The sequence below is a fragment of the Mustela nivalis genome, assembly GCF_964662115.1.
Source record: "Mustela nivalis genome assembly, chromosome: 6".
In the NCBI taxonomy this organism is placed as follows: domain Eukaryota; kingdom Metazoa; phylum Chordata; class Mammalia; order Carnivora; family Mustelidae; genus Mustela; species Mustela nivalis.
In genome coordinates, this window is record NC_139025.1 from 108,442,581 (window position 1) to 108,459,522 (window position 16,942).

Sequence of the window (16,942 nt, forward strand, 5' to 3'; positions counted from 1 at the left end):
TTGGTGCATGGTGGGGAGGGGGATAGCATTTTCCAGGCTTTGCAGGAGCTCGGGGAGGAGCGAGGGCAGGGAAGGAGGGGATCTCAGGGAAAGAGGAGCAAATGGAGGGAGAAGGGGCACAGCTGCACAGAAGCCCGGACACGCCGGAGAGTCTAGCCAGAGAAAGGGGGGTATTCAGAGGCAGAGACTGGGGGCTATGCAAGGCAAAGAGGGGGATGCAGAGAGGGAGGAAGAAGTGGGGGAGGGAGGGAGCCAGTGAATAAACACCTTGACCCTCTCCCACGTTAGCGTCCGCTGACTCCCCTCCAGGCAGAAACCCTGTTACCGCAGCCCCCCCAACAATGGCGGATGGAACATTCTCCGTTCCTTGGTCGGAGGCTAGGACGTACACACCAGGAGAGCCTCCTTCTCGGCGCTGTGCTTCCGCTGTTCCTCCTGCAGCTTCTCCTCGTACTGGCTGTACAGCTTCTTGGTCATCTCTCTCATCACCTCCGCGTTGGCTTGCTGGGAGGATTCCACCTGCAAAGACGCGCCCGTCAGAGCTCTGGCTTTTGCCGGCCCCAGGGAGCCGGCCCCTCTCGTCAGGTGGGCAAGGTGCGGACACGCAACAGGGAACCCGGGATGCTGCTGCGGGAGACAGAGCAGCAGGAAGGCAGGGGAGAGGGACAGCGGGAAGAGGGACAGCGGATGGGTAGGAAAAGACAAGGCAGTACTTCACAGGGTGCTTTCGGGACAAAGACCTTCCACGGGAGCAAAGTTTTCAAAAGACAAATGTAGCTAAGTGTCTGCACTGTCCCCTCAATTTAGCCACTTTTAAATTAAATTCTCTGAGGGCGCCCCTGGCTATCACAGTTAAGTGTCTGACTCCGTTTTGTCTCAGGTCATGATCCCATGGTCGTGACATCAAGCCCCATGTCCAGATCGGTGCTGGGCGTGGAGCCTGCTTAAGATTCTCTCTCTCTCTTTCTCTCTTTCTCATCCTGTCCCGCTCCCTATTTAAAAAAAAAAAAAAAGTGAATTCTGTCTGAAACGTGTCCACACGTCACTATCTTCTTAATCCCTTTCTTTTTATTTTATTTTATTTATTTATTTGACAGACAGAGATCACAAGTAGGCAGAGACACAGGCAGAGAGGAGGCAGAGAGGAGGAAGCAGGCCCCCTGCCGAGCAGGGAGCCCGATGTGGGGCTCGATCCCAGAATCCTGTGATCATGACCTGAGCCGAAGGCAGAGGATTAACCCACTGAGCCACCCAGGCGCCCCTTAATCCCTTTCTTTAGGGACTTTTCTGGCCTAATGTCTTTTGATCCTGAAGTTTTATTATCTTTTATTTTATCAATTTTAATAAACCTTCTCTGGATAAAATCTCCATATCCTAACTAACCTCAGAAGACATGCTTTTCAAATTCTGGAGTATTCTGTTGTGGGCTGGAAAAAAAGATCACTACGTTATTAGAATTGGGTCTGAGTAGAATAAGCAATAAAATTTAAAATGTTAAAAAGGTTACCTATTGAAGGAAACACTAAGAGACTAAAGGGAATGTTACAGATACAGATATTATATTTCTGAATATACTGTTTTATAAATTTGACTCTGAGTTAAGTAAATCGTTTATCTGTTATTAAAAAAATAATAAATTTCAAGAAATTAACTACCAAGACCATTTAATGGGAAAAGAAGACTCTGAGAAACAAACTGAGGGTTTTGGAGGGGAAGGAGGTGGGGTTGGGTGAGCCTGGTGGTGGGTATTAAGGAGGGTACATATTGTCTGGGGTACTGGGTGTGGTGCACAAACAATGAATTTTGGAACACTGGGAAAAAAAATAAATAAATAATTTTAAAAAACAGTACAAAGACAAATGGATAGCTGCATGCAAAAGAGTGATATTAGACACCTAACACACCACATAGAAAAATTAAGCCAAAGTGGATCAAAGGTTTAAGTGTAAAAGCCAAAAGTGTTAAAGCCAAAGCTATAAAAGTCCTCCAGGAAAACATAATGTAGGGGCGCCTGGGTGGCTCAATGGGTTAAGCCTCTGCCTTCGGCTCAGGTCATGATCCCACGGTCCTGGGATCGAGTCCCGCATCGGGCTCTCTGCTCAGCAGGGAGCCTGCTTCCTCCTCTCTCTCTCTCTGCTTGCCTCTCTGCCTACTTGTGATCTCTGCCTGTCAAATAAATAAATAAAATCTTAAAAAAAAAAAAAAAAGGTAAATCTTTGTGACCTTTGGTGAGGCGATGGTTTCTCAGATACGATACCGAAAGCGCATGTGACAAAAGATACATAGAAAGACTTCATCAATACTCAATATTAAAACTTCTGTGTTTAAAGGATACCATCAAGAAAGTGAGAAACCCAGCGAGTGGGAGAAAAGATCTGCAAATTGGCTATCTGATAACTTGTGTCCAGAACACGGAAAGCATTTTTACCACTCAATAACAAAATATCCAACTTTAAAAATGGGCGAAGGCTCTGACAGAGATCTTTGGGAAGATACACAAATGACCTAGAAGCACAAGAAATCTGGGCAATGTCATTCATTGTCGGAGAGCGCAAAGCCCCCGGGAGATACCTCCTCACTCTCCTGCATGGCCGTCAGCAGTGAAGCAGCGGCAAGTGTTGGTGAGGAGGATGGGGGACATCAGAAATCTCACACAGTTGGGGGAACTGTAGAATGGTGCAGATTAGCTTCCTACTGTTTGGCTTTATTTTTCCCCTGCCATGTGCATACATTATTTAAAATTTTGTTATGTCAGAGAAACAGGGAGGCCTTTGAAGTCAGGTTGCCCGCATGGAGTTGAAGCTGTCCCATTAATTACACTGGCCAAGGAGTACCCAAGAAAGACTGACGCTCAACTCACGTAAGAAATCTGAAGTTAGCCTTGCCATACATTCGTGCCTTTCTAAGTACTGCATCTAGAAACGCTCCTGCCTGGTCTGGGGAACACTCAGGCAGGGACTCCTAGTGCCGGTCAGGCCCAGCTCAGGAGAAAAGAAAAAGTCAGCAGTACTTTTTGGCTCTTTCAGCAAGGCACCCTTTTTTTTCAAACTCTTATTCAGACATGTGGTATATGAAATCATAAAGAGAAGAGCTACCCTGTTTGAAGTAAAGCAAAGACCACATCTGGTCAGGGTGGTTGTGTCTGGCCAGTGGGACCAGGCAGACACACACCCAGGGGTGACGATCACTGTGATGACACAGTGTAACGTGGCAACCCCTCCCCCCATGTGAGGTAGCCCCACACGGAGGGGGACTGCATGTCCCAGTTTGTCTCCCTAACCCAATCCTTTTTTTTAAAAAAAGATTTATTTATTTGGGGGAGGGGGCGTGTGAGCAGGGGAAGGGCAGGCAGAGGGAGACGCAGCCTCCCCACTAAGCACAGACCCCCAAATGCAAGGCTCGATCTTACAACCTTGAGATCATGACCAGAGTTAAAACCCAGAGTCAGACGCCCAACCGACTCAGCCACACACGTGCACCCCCCGACTCAATTCTCAATAGCACCACCCTCCAGTCCCAATAGTGTCCTGGTTTGAGCAATCCATTATACGGGTCCACCGCCCATGAGGAACTCTCCTCTAGAACCGCCTAATGCTGTGCTGAACATGACTGGAAAACCACAGACTTATGTATGAACAAACTGATTCAGGAAATAATTTACTGAGTGCCTTCTAGGCACCATGCATGGATCTGCTCCTATCAGAGGGTACAAGATCAATCCATGCTTCCCATCTAGAAGGGGCCCTAGCACCTCCGAGGCAGGAGAAGCCCCGTAGAGGAACAGGCACAGGCTGGTGGACAAGAGGGACACTGCCCAGAGTCCTTGGTCGCCCACGGATGTTCTTCCTGTGTGCTCTTAGACTCTTTCCTCTCACACCACCCAGAAAGACCTTGAGACGTCACAGAAAATCTAAATTGTGAAGCTTCTGGAGTCCTAGGCCTGTGGACACCCCCAGGGTGTGACTGTAGCGCCATGATGAGGGGGTCTCAGCTGCCTTTGAGGCCACTGGGGCTGGGGCAGAAGTGCCCACTGGGGGTGTTCACGGGGAACCCCAATCTGGACCGACAGCAGCGAACACACAAACCCCCTCAATGCCCGTGAGCCCAGCCCTGTGGGGTTGGCCACAAAAATGCGGACAACGCCAACTAGTCAACAGGGGAAAGGAGATGGAACTCCCGAAGATGGCAGGACAGAGGAGAAAAGGGAACGAGGAGGTGGCTCAGGGGGACGTCGGCGCTCTGCTTTACCTTCATTTTCAGCAGCTGGTTTTCGACCTGCGCCACCTCCAACTGCCTCTGCTTTTCCCGCAGCTGGCCCACGGAGGCTTCATAGGTCTGCCGCAGGTCTCTCATTTGATCCTTAATGTGGCTATTTTCCAAAGTAACATCCACCAGGGTTTTCTAGGGATGTGAAAAGAAATCAAAACCAGAGCCAGTGATGTGAGTAAATGTGGCCAGAGTCAGGCACTGGGACATCCCTTTAGCATTAACCATTGAGAGAGAAGTCAGGCCCCGGCAGCTGCAAGCCGGGGACGCTGGGTTCTGAGGGGCTGCGGGTCCCCCCACGGGGGTCACGACGTCTGCAGCTCTGTGGCTGGGTGGCCAGCGAGCCTCTGCCCACCCACCCCGCCACTGCTCAGGATGGCTGGAAATGGACTAAAATGGAGTCTTTCCAAGGAATAGTGTTCCTAAGGCATCATTTCACATTAAAGAAAAAAAGGGGGGGGGTTTGAATATAATAAGGATAGAACAAATCCCATTTTGAGAAGGCAAATGTATAAACATTTGTTCAAATGCATTTATGCAGAGAAAATTTGTTTAAAGACTAGGCTGAATTTCACCAAAATCTAAATACTAGGTTACCGGTAGGTGGTAGGCTTAGGGGAGATATTTATTTCCTTCTCTGTGTTTTCTGTCGCTTTCAGATTCCCACAACAAAATAAAAAAACAAAACACGTTTTGGAGAATAGAGGTGTTGCCTTTTCTCCTTACAGGGGCTGTCACCACTGTTTATGGATTGCCTGTCCAAAGGCTGAGGTGCTGGTGACGCCCGGCGAGTTTGCCACCTTCCCCCCTTAGAGAAGGGTGGTGACAAAGGAGCACCAGGGAGCAGGGTTTGAGGACTCAGACCAGGGCCTGACAAGCATCAGAAGCCTGCAGATTTTTGCTCCTGGCCACCGATTGGAGCAAGAGCGATTGGATTAACACTGGTGTTAGTTAACGCTTTGGGTACCACTTGGTGAACTCCTTGTACCGAGAATGGTCTCCATAACCCGGAATTCTTACCACTGGGGACTGGGTTATGGGCACCATCTCCCACCTCCCCAAGTCGTGTTCTACTTTCAGGTAGACAGGGAAACTCTGGGGTTGGACCCATTTTCTAATACGTTTGTTCTCTTTGCAGATGATCAGTCCCTGAAGCTTTTTCAAGTCCTTAGCCTCCCTTTTGGATAAAATGCCTCTCATTCTCCTTGAATCAGGAGAAAGGATTTTTGATGGTGTGATATTAAAAGAAACACAGAACCCATTTGGAAGCAGAGGATCAGAAAATAATTTGAGCTGCAAGGGGTTTAGAAACCACCTGGCCCAACTACCCCTCTCTAAGGCCCCCAGGCTTTACAGGTCCAGCTCTTGTGCTCATGAGCCTACATCTGGACCCAGAGACCAGGGTTCTAATCCTGGCTCTGCTACTAACTAGACACCTTGTTCAAGGCATTTCTCTCTGCTGGCCTTGGCTTGTTCATCCATAAAACAAGGGGACTGGAAGTCATCTCAGCATCTAAACCCCTTGCAGCTCAAATTATTTTCTGATCCTTCCCATTCTGACATTCTGTGTAATTAAATCAGGGGTCTGGTCTCGTGGTCAAGAATAATGAAAATAGGCCAGTCTGACCAATGAGAGAGGTCAGAGTCTTACAGAAATAAGAGCACACCTATCTTCAGACTCGCTTGAATTTCCTGGCTGTGAATAGGGTGCCTTTCTTTTCTCCTTTTTCTCCTTCTCTTTCTGCTGCTTCTTTCTAACAATAATTTTTAATCTTTTCGTGATAAAGCTCCCTGGTCTGCCCCCAGCCAAGAGGCTGGATCATAACTAAGAACCAGTCAGGGTACCTGGGTCAAAGCTGACCCTGTTCTAATGGCTGACCTCACGGCCTGGGGCACCAGCCGATGGCAGAGCAGAAGAACAATGGGGAAGAAAACCCAGAAAATCAGAACCTATACCAACCAGGTCTGAATTCAGGTGAGGTGCAGCATCGCCCGGTTGGCCAGGAGTGGGAATATGCCCAAGAGCGAAGGAAAGAGAGCCTTGCCAACCCCCCGATGGCAGGAGGAAGGGAAAGCCAAAGCTACTGAATAAACCAGACCCAGAGCAGGGCCACGCCTGAGGCAGGGGATAACCGGCACACACTAAGGACCAGGAAAAGGGTGAGGCTCCGAGCCCCCACTGGAAACGGCCTCCCAGACAAATTGGAACAAGACGCCCACCTGGGCCCACTGTTGTGCCCAGATCTAGGGTTGGAGCTACTGCTGTAACAACTGGTGATCCCAACATGAAATCTGTTTATCTGATAAGTTATTTATATAGAATCAGGAAGGACAGTAATGGCCGTGGGACCTTTAAGAGGAGGGTAGAAAGACAAGAGTCAAATGAACTTGGAGGAAAAGTAGAAACTATCATTTGCATATCTGGAGACTAAAGCCAAGGGATGCTGTTTCTGGTGAATGCTTTCAGGTTAATTTGCATATGAGACACAGGACTGGGGTGGAAGGGTAACAGGGTGGCACGGGCCTGGTGAGCTCCCAGCAAATCAGATGACTCAGGAGAGCAATTCTCTGGGATTGACCACACACATCTGGAGGATCCTGAGTCTTCTGCGTCCCTGTCGGCTACTCTAGGACATCCTCTGGCATGCACAGGATTTCTTTTCTTGTGAAATAATTTCTAAATTAGGCAAACGTGCTTAACGGCCTTTGGGAGCTCCTCGCCACGCCTGACCCCAGAATGTCTATGATTAAGTCTGTCTCTCCTGTGTCTCGGTAGAAATTCCTAAACTGGGGCTGTTTTAGGCGCTGACACTTAGGACCCCCTCGGGTGCTTACTGGAGAAGGGGATGCCTCTAGCACAGAGCTCAGGATGGAAACTCCCATTTTAACGAAGGCGAAAACAAAACTCAAAGGGTTACAGCCCCTGCTTGGAAGCATTTCTTTCACCAGCGTCCTGGTGGGGTCTCTACCGTGGCCATGCTTGAAGGATCCTGCATAATGGCCCGAAGACACCCAGGACTTGCTCTTCTCCAAAGGCACAGGGTCCACGCCTGGTTAGGTGTGCGCGCTCCACCCAGACGGCACCCAGGCTGACCGTGAGCGGACAAGTACCTGTAGGCCGATGGAGTCCGACGTTAAGGCCGAGTTCGTGGCATTAAAACTGTCCAGGGCTGACGACTGTGTCTGGATGTGATTCTTGAGATATTCCTGCTGAGCCTGGGAAGCCTGGACAGATGATGAGGTAGTTACACAAAACCACATACACCTGCAACAAGCCTCGGTTAGGCTAGAACCTTCTCCTGATAGTCCAAGTAGGGCTTAAGGTTACAAAGCCCGCATCTGCATGGCCCAGAGGGGGAAAGACAAGACACTGTTCCTTCATGCCTTCCTCTGTGGGGCCTCGCTAGGTCCTCACGACACGTGTGGCAGCCAGAACTCCCGCCCTTTATGTGAAGAAAACAGAATCTGAGTTCAGGGATTTGTGCCCCAGCGGCTGAGAACAGGCACAGCTGGACCTGGAACGAAGCTGCCACATCTTCTCCTGCCATCTTGCCCTTTCTAGTGACCAGAGAGAGGAAGCTTCAAGAAGGCGGGGTGGGGGGGTGGCTCTACCGCTGCAGGAGGCAGGGAGAGTAGGGGTGAAGATTCGGGGCCCGGTCAAGGATGGATACCCATGGGGTCTGTGGGCTCACAGGAGGCCGCCAGCAATGAGGAGCGGGCGGTGCCCTGTGTGCGGGGGAGCCCGAGAGGGAAGTGTAGGCCTGGCCTTGGGGGCGGGCTGGCGGCATGTTCTCGCTCAGGGGCGAGCTCACCGAGCAGGAACTTTGCAGCCGTCATCGGGCTGCAGAAGGTGGGCTAGCCTGCAGCTGGAGGGCACTATGGCAGACGGACAGTTCCTGCCACCATTCTCGCATGGGAAAATGGGGGTGTGTGGGAGATGGGGATGGAAAGCGGGGGGCAGAGACTCGCGTCTGCATTTGCTGCAACGCCAACCACTGGCTTTAATTACAGCTGTTGGTGTGTGTCCCTGGACGGCAGAGTGAATTTCCACAAGTCAGTGAGGACTCCCCAGACCGCTCCTGGCAGGCGGTGGAGAACGGGCCGGGCTGGGCGGCTCTGTTTATACGCCCCCACCCCTGTAATCAGGGCCACGGCTCTTACTTAAGCAGATCATCTCCCAGCCAAGCCACTGGCTAAACTTGACTGCTGCAACCGTGCTTCCTTCCTACAGATGTTTACCTTTCTGGAAAGTGTGTCATATATACATGGACTTTTTTTCTTTACCATTATGAATCGTAAGTATGAAAAAAAATTTTTTTTTTCACAGGATTTAGCTTGTTTAAACCAGAGGAATGTTATTTTTTTTCTTAAACTCCAAAATAGTACCTTCAAGTAGTTCAAACATTTACCAAATAAAAAAGGGAGACACCAGAATCAATCAACCACTCCTGTCCCCTCCACTCAGGTACCACCGTGCCCGCTCTGCCCCTCAACTAAGAATCCTGGTTAATTAGCTTCTTGATTATCCTTCTAGGAACTGCTTTCATATCCATAGAACTAGCTAAACATACTTATTTTCCCTTCCTGTTTTACATAAGTGGTAGCTCACTGTACATACTTCCCTGTATCTTGCTTTTTTTTTTTTTTTTTTTTTTACCATCTTCTCTTGCAGAGTAGTAATTTAGCTTACTTTCCCCTTCTGATGGATATTTAGGTTTCCGGTCTTGTTTCTGTTGCAAACAATGTGATAACTACACTCACACCTCTGTCGTTTCATATGTGAGAGTTTATAGAATACATTCTTCAGAACAGAATTGCTAAGTCACAGGGTAGAGACCTTAGAGACCTAAGTAATTTTGTAGATACTGCCAAATTGCTCGTCCTCAGGGTGATTCAAAATCACATCCTGTCCAGCAATCGGCCTGCTTCTCCACAGCACGGCTAGTACAGTGTCCTGTCCACCCCCACAGGGATGCCAGGCTCATGAGTAAAAATTACTGTAAGTTATCTATAACAAATATTTTGCCTATTTTTGAGTTGTGGCCTTTTTTTCTTGATGTCTGTGCGCTCTTTAAGTCCTCGGAAAATTAGCCTGTTACCTATGATATGAAGGACAAGTCATTTGGGCTGGGTTTATCATTGGACTTTGGTGTTTTCGCCAGCACACATCTTTCATTTCGGTGTAGTCAAAGTTATGAAACTTTCCTTTTGTAGTTTGGGATGTCATGTCAAGAGTAACAAAGAGCCTTCTCCATCCCAAGAGTATAAAAAAACTCACACAACTTTTCTTCTGGCACTTTTAAATTTCACCTTCAGCATTTAAGATTTTGATCTCTTTGGAATTCATCCAGATATAAGCCTGTCATGACATCACATAAGATGTCCCCACAGTGTATAATGACTGGCCCATTTTCCTCCCTTTAGGTTGCTACATTTATCACATACTGATGTACATTTCTGGGCTTTTTTCATGGATGCTTATTTATTTACGTGTCAGTGTGATACTGTTTTAATCTCTGAAGCTCTCTCAATTTCTTGTAATAGTAATAGAGCTAGTCTTCTTCATTGCATTTCTCTCCAGAATTTCCTGAACTCTTCGTATTTATCTTCTGTCTACTTTGGGATCATCCAGTCCAGTTGCAAAAACAACATAAAATAAAAATCTGTTGGTATTTTATGGAGTTACAGCACGTTCCTACATTAACCTAAATAGTACTGATGGCTTACGATTTTGGCTCTTCCTGTCTAAGCACATGGCATGTCTTTCCTCTTGGTCAGTTTACTCCTAAATATTTGGTAGTTTTATGTTGCTCTTATTTCTCCTTACCAGTTTTTTTTTTAATTGAAATCTATTTGCTCATATCTATTAATTTTTTTACCCTCCTACCTTACAAAATTTTTTTACAGTAGTTTTTTTTCATTGGTTCACTTGTGCTTTCTGGGTATATAACCATGCAGTTTGCAAATAGTGGCAGTTTTACGTCTACCTGTCTGACTTTTATACCTCTAAATTAATTTTTCTTGTTCAATTCCATTGGCTAGTCTCTCAGGTACAATGTTATATAGTAATGATGATGGCTGGTTTCCTTGTCTTGTTCCTGATTGTGGAAGGAATGCTTTTTTTTTTTTTTTTTTTTTTTTTTTAAAGATTTTATTTATTTATTTGTCAGAGAGAGAGCGAGCGAGAGCGAGCACAGGCAGACAGAGTGGAAGGCAGAGTCAGAGGGAGAAGCAGGCTCCCTGCGGAGCAAGGAGCCCGATGTGGGACTCGATCCCAGGACGCTGGGATCATGACCTGAGCCGAAGGCAGCTGCTTAACCAACTGAGCCACCCAGGCGTCCCGGAAGGAATGCTTTTAATGTAAAGATCATTCTTGCCACAAAAATATCCCTTTAAATAATAAATTTAATTCCGTGATAACATTCCCTGAGTTCATGTAAAATAGGATTCCACTCGCAAACAACATCATAAACTCAAATATATTCAGGTAGCAGACCTCACAAGGAGTGCTACGCTCTACCACCCCTCCATGTTTCCAAGTGACTGAGATAGTCACTTACTGACAATTCCTGGGTGAGCTGTCGAATCTTCTGTCTCATTTCATCATAGTCTCCATACATTCGCTTCCTTACTTTTTCCAAAGTGGCTCTCACCTGCAGACGAGATGCTATTAGAGATCAAGCTATAACATTTTCATGTGAAATTTGTTGAAACCTTAATGACAGGAAGGCCCCCCCAAAACAAAACAAAACAAAAAAAAAAAACAATTTTAAGAACATGACAGTATAGGATTAAGGGATAAAATCACTCCTAATATCTTGTTAGAAGCCAAGAGAATTATCCAAATAATACCAGTAATAATACATATGCATTATGATTATATATGATTATAATTATTAATAAAGGTTAATTATCCAAATAAGAACCTCTGAAGAAGGTTTGTTGAAATTCACCTATCACCTATCCAAACACATTCAGGCACAATTTACTCCTTTTCCTGCCATGCATTTTTAGAAGTAGAAAATTTTTAACCAATTGACTCTATCAACAGCTGGCTAGGAGAACCAAAAAACCAAAACCAAAAAGCCCTCTAATATTCCCTGTGTCACCTCTGACCACCAAGAGCAATGAAGTGTCTGGAATATACAGCAGGGAAGTATGAGCCCGGAGAGACCATAAATTTGAACATTAGTTCCTCAACAATCACCAATAATACACAAGACACAAAATATAACAAGGGTCAGGGTGATCCCCTAAACATCTGTTTACACAACCACTGACGAAGTTTCTCTACAGTAGCACTTTTGAAGGATTAACAGGTCCTTAAAATTTTTATAAATAGCGCACCTAGATGGCTCAATGGGTTAAAGCCTCTGCCTTCGGCTCAGGTCATGATCTCAGGGTCCTGGGATCAAGTCCCGCATCGGGCTCTCTGCTCAGAAGGGAGACTCCTTCCTTCTCTCTCTGCCTGCCTCTCTGCCTACTTGTGATCTCTCTGTCAAATAAATCATTAAAATCTTTTTTAAAAAATTTTATAAATAAAAACAAAAAACCTTGACTCCATCTCCTCCATTCTTCTGCTGCCCTTCTGGTTGGTGCAAGCCCAGGGGTCCTCAAATAGAAACAAAGTCTCCAGGCAGCCCCCTGCAGAGAGCTCCAGCACTTCCTGCAGGAAGGGGCTCAAAGGCAGCAGTTGGTGGGAATGAGGGGTGTGTAGGGGATAGTACGGGGGGAACTTCACCTTAAAGCTGTATTTGCACAACTGGCACATGGTTTTAAATCAGACTGCATGTTTATTATTAGGGCTGACTGTGTACTGGAGATTTCGGCAGCCGGGTGCAATCAAGGTGCCACGCCTTCCCTAAATGAATTCTGGTAACAGAGTCTACTTTCGTGCGGTTACCTACAAATATCTTGGGAAAACGAGGCATCAAACACAACTCTTCACTCTGGGCAGACGGAATGGCTTTCACTGTGGCCCCAAGCTGGCACTCATGCTGCTCATCTATGGGCTGTGGGCTGGCTCTCCGGCTGGGCAGCAAATACTGCAGGAAGCCAGCCAGCCAGGCCAGAGTCACTCACGTCAAGAGAGAACCCACAATTCTGTAAACATGCCTAGGCATAAGCAGGCCAGGGATGGACTTGAAGGCAGCTCTAGAAGGTGGGACCTTAATTAATTATAAGTTGCAGGCCCCAGTGGAAGCTAATAATGCAGGTCAGAACCACCCTGTGTCCTAGACACACGTCATCCCTGATTCACGACCAGCCTCCACCTGCTGTTTTTGTCTTGGGCAATTAGCAACTCTCAGCTCTGCCTCAAAGGCCTACCTATGAACCAGTGCCACATTGTCTGAGGTATATGAGAAGGGACGAAGTATTTCCATGAGAAAAATAGGGGAGAATAGGATATTCAAATTGCTTCTAATATAGGAAAATCCGGAATGAGACACTCAAAAATTAAAAGTTCTACTTGGGGAGTATGATGACTGCGGACTTGAGGCTGATGGTTGTCACACTCGTGTTGTGCATTTGCGTGGATAACTTTTTTGGCTTTTCTTCATTTTCTCTGTTAAATATTTATTATTATTATTACATATAATCAAGACAAGATTTTTTTATTTCTTTTAATTATATAAGTATCCAACTCTTACAAGACACATGAAAGAAGGTGACCAAAACATTAATTATTTTTAATGCTCAATAAGAGATGTTCTTTTGAAAAATCCACACGAGAGCTGACAAAATGACTTGTGTCTTCTCTGCAAACACACCATATAAAAAGCTGGCAGTTTTGACTTCAGGGGTCCCCTCCCAACCTCCACAATCTACACAGGAAAAAACTGAAGCCCAGAGAGAACAAAAGCTTGGCTGGTCCAAACACAGAGGCAGCAGACATTGAACTGAGGCCCAGGGGGGTACTCTACTGCCCCACATTGCTCTGCTTCTCATAAGAACTTTCTAGTCCACTAGACTAGGTGCTCAGGGCCCATCAGTGTCAGAGAAACCCATTTCCTCTCCATCTAATCACACTGATGTGGTCAACAAAGGCACTACGAGGCCAAAGAACCAAAAAGGAATGGAGATGCATAGATGGATGGATGGATGGATGGATGGACGGACGGACGGACGGACGGACAGACGGAGAAACAGATGAAAAGAAATAAAAAATTTAGAAGGAAACGTTCCTTAATAACTATTCTGGTTTAATGGTGGAATTATGGATGATTTTGTTTTCTTCTTTATTATACATTATTGTATTTTCCAAATTTCTTTGAAAAAAGTATATACTTAAAAATTAAGAAATGTAGCATCAAACACAAAGAAATGACACTGATTGGCCCGAGATGGACAGTGTCTACTGTGGTTGACTTCTCAGCATCTGTTTCAACACAACTGATTGGTCTGAACCAGCCATAATCAATCCCATTCCCTCGCCAGGGGATCCATCCAGGAAGGGCCTGGGAATGGGTCTGTGACCCAATCCTGGCCAATGAGACATAAGGAGAAGCCTAATAGAGGGCCTCTAAAAAAAACCAGTGGTGAGTGGCCTCTTTTCTTCCTCCAGACACCAGGATATTTTCAGTTGATGCCATGAGCCTGAGGCTGAGGGACAGAACCAAGGGAGACTCAGACAAGTAAGACTAGAGCCTAGACATGCCCTGGTGAGAGCCCAGATTTCTTTTCTGAGATGGCTTCTATGTTTCTTACAACCCGAAGCAACCAAATGTATGCAGTTTTCAAAACTCATGTACCAGGAATGGAGTGTCCAACATAATAAGCAAAAAATCACTTAAAAGCCTCCATCTCAGACACGGAAGAAGGGAGTCATCTGGTCTCCTGAGCATTCCTACTAAGTCACTCCAGCAGTTCACTCTAGACCTCACGGCACAATTACATTTAACACTACTGTGAAGATTCGCAGAAACATCTCCATCCAAAATAGTAACGCTAGGAATGCTTCCAAAAGGCCTTATCACATTCATGTCAATGCTTCCCACTCTGCCATCTAGCATGCTACAAAAGGAGTATCGATAAAACAAACAAACATCCTTAAATGACTCACGTCTCTGATGTAGTTCATCTCTTCTTTCAGCTGGTTGGTGGACCACCCGTACACCACCATTTCCTTCTGCTCATTTGGATCCGATCTCCGCACCACACCGTAGACAACACCCTGAGGAAGTTTCCTGGTGGGCTCCCCATCGCTTAGGTCAGGCTGCTTCAAGAAGGGAGAAGAGAGGAAAGAAGAATGACAGTTTAGGCCTCTTGGGAGCAGCTGTGACAAGGGATGCGCTGTGTATGCCGTGCAGGCTGTGTGGGCACCAAGGAGCCAGGTGGCAAGGAGAGGCTGTTGGAGACCCAGTCCACTCTCCCTTCTCCCGCTTGCACCTAGAGGAAGGGCATCTTTCTCAAATTTCTACTGAAGCACTATCCACCCACCTTAGAGTCCATCTGCAGGCCCCACTGTCCCAGACAGGTGCCCTTCTCATTCTCATGAAGATGCCAGATGGACCTGTGTTGTCCCTCATGATAAGAGCAAGGGTCTGCACTCTCACATTCCCAGTATCCTGGTAATGCTTCCCTCCCCCCACCACCACCCCATATCAGCTCCTTTGGATGCCTTCCACCTCAGACCTCATCGTTGAATATGTCCCTTGAAATGCATGAGGTTGAGATACTGGGGGAAGAATGTTGGCTGCCCTCTGGGCTGTGACCATTCATGAAGTAGTTCTGAAAAGCCGGGCATAGAAGCAGCATGGCTTCTCTCCAGAAGAATCTTCCTGAACCTTAATTCCTTCACCCAAAGCTTTGATCCGTGTTGAAAGGCAAACACTCCTGGGAAGGGGTACCATGTCCTGACACACCTTTACAGAATGAAGACTCAAGAAGCCAGAAAAAAGGGCAGTTAAGATTTGTTCAGCTTCTACCATAAGCCAAATACGTCCCTTGGCACATTGAATCTTTACGACCGCTCTGTGACAGAGCGATGGTCCTCTCCACTTGACAGCTGAGGAAACCCAAGTTCAGAGACGTTAAATAGCTTGCTTCCAGCCACACATCTAGATTCAAAGCCAACTCTCTTGACACCAAGTATGCTGCAGGCTTTGATAGGTAGGAGGACTGAGTAAGAGCCCCCATGAGGGAGAAGGAAGGGCAGGACAAAACCAGGGACTGAGATGTCACAGACAAACCAACCTATGTCCAGTCTCCCCTGGGGCTGACCCTGGTACCTTGACAATCACAATACAGAAGCCTAAATTCCATACTGGCAATTCTGTTCTCCCACTAATTTTTTTTTAAGATTTTATTTATTTACTTATTATTATTATTATTATTTTAATTGAACATGAGCAGGGGAAAGGATGGAGAGAGGAGAGATTCTCGGACTCTGTGCAGAGCTCGACTCAGGGCTCAATTCCACAGCCCTGAGATCACAACCTGAACCAACATCAAAGGTCTGATGCTTAACTGACTGAGCCCCCCAGGCGCCCCTTCCACCAATCTTTAAACCACCTTCCTGTAAATTCCTTCTATGCACTCGCAAAATATTTTTGGCATACAAAACTGTAATTTACATTTTAAAAATCATTCATTTGTGGCAGACTAAAAACTTTATAATCCCATTCATTGAAAGTTTGTCAAAGAAAAGTCTAAAAAGACACGACAAATTATTAATAGTAATAACCTCTAAGGAGGGGACAGTGTGGGGGGGGGCAGGAGAACTGGGTATCAGAGTATCTATCAATTCTTTCTTTATACCCGTTTGTATTGCTTATCTGTCTAGGTTGGGAGCTTTAAAAACAAAAACAACAACAACAACAACAAAAAACTTCTGGAAAACAAAATATCCATTGCTTCTCACCCTTCTGTACATACTTGGCAAGAGATGGGATATGAGGGGTGTGACACTGTATTTGCTTCCAGAAAATGATTCCACTGGAGTCCATGGTGCGGGGGTCCCACAGGCACTAATGCAACTCTTTTGAAATCTGTACGTAAATTTAGGTGAAGAGGCCGTTCCATGGCTCTTGGTGGAGAGAGAAGGTGGGGTTCCAGGCCCCGGTTTCCCAGACAGAGAATTAGGAAGAGGAAAAGCTGTAAAGAAAATCCCGGCAGACCAGGCAACAAAAGCAGGCTCTTTCAGTCAGACTCCACCCAGTTCCTGAAAAACAAGCTGATGAGGACGGGGGCCTCGGTGAAAGAAAGGCATTTCTGGCTTTCAGGAAGACGCTCAGGTGGCCGCATCCATTGGACTCTACCCTCCTGCCCGCTGGAGGGACAGGGACCACCACCCGTGGAGGAAAACACACACAAGGTCACAACAAGGTCTGTGTAACATGGCTTTAGAGGGTGATGTCTCCAACAGTTACACACATGGAAAGACATCATCTGTGAAGCGGAAAACCGTCATTTCCGGGTTCTTGGATTTTTTTTTTTTTTTAATGTATGTTTGTGTGTGGAAAACATCTAGAAGAATAGAATCCAGATTTTTAATCCCAGTGGTCTCCGTTAAAATGGGATTTCATTTTTTCCCCCTTATGCTTCTGTGGGTTAGATTTTTAACCAGAAGAAAGTGGGGGGGGGGGGACATCATTTTTGAATGAATAACTTACATTTCAATTTTCCAAAAACTAAATAAGTTCTTACAAAGCCAGGGTCTAAATAAAGAGCCCAG

The 16,942-nt window shown here is 46.3% G+C and overlaps 1 protein-coding gene across 4 annotated transcripts in view; it reads right to left on the reverse strand.

Moving 5' to 3' along the window:
* The window catches only part of MYZAP (myocardial zonula adherens protein), an 89,732-nt gene that overhangs the window by 50,691 nt on the left and 22,099 nt on the right, over nucleotides 1-16,942 (reverse strand). For 3 of the 4 annotated variants that reach the window (XM_082733765.1, XM_082733767.1, XM_082733768.1), the window contains exons 3-7: nucleotides 14,330-14,485; nucleotides 10,827-10,919; nucleotides 7,378-7,491; nucleotides 4,249-4,401; nucleotides 394-519 (exon numbers count right to left, since the gene is read on the reverse strand). In XM_082733765.1, coding sequence (XP_082589891.1) covers nucleotides 394-519; nucleotides 4,249-4,401; nucleotides 7,378-7,491; nucleotides 10,827-10,919; nucleotides 14,330-14,485 — 642 coding nt within the window. The remainder of the gene's footprint in view (nucleotides 1-393; nucleotides 520-4,248; nucleotides 4,402-7,377; nucleotides 7,492-10,826; nucleotides 10,920-14,329; nucleotides 14,486-16,942) is intronic. The other variant, XM_082733766.1, reaches the window with a different exon arrangement.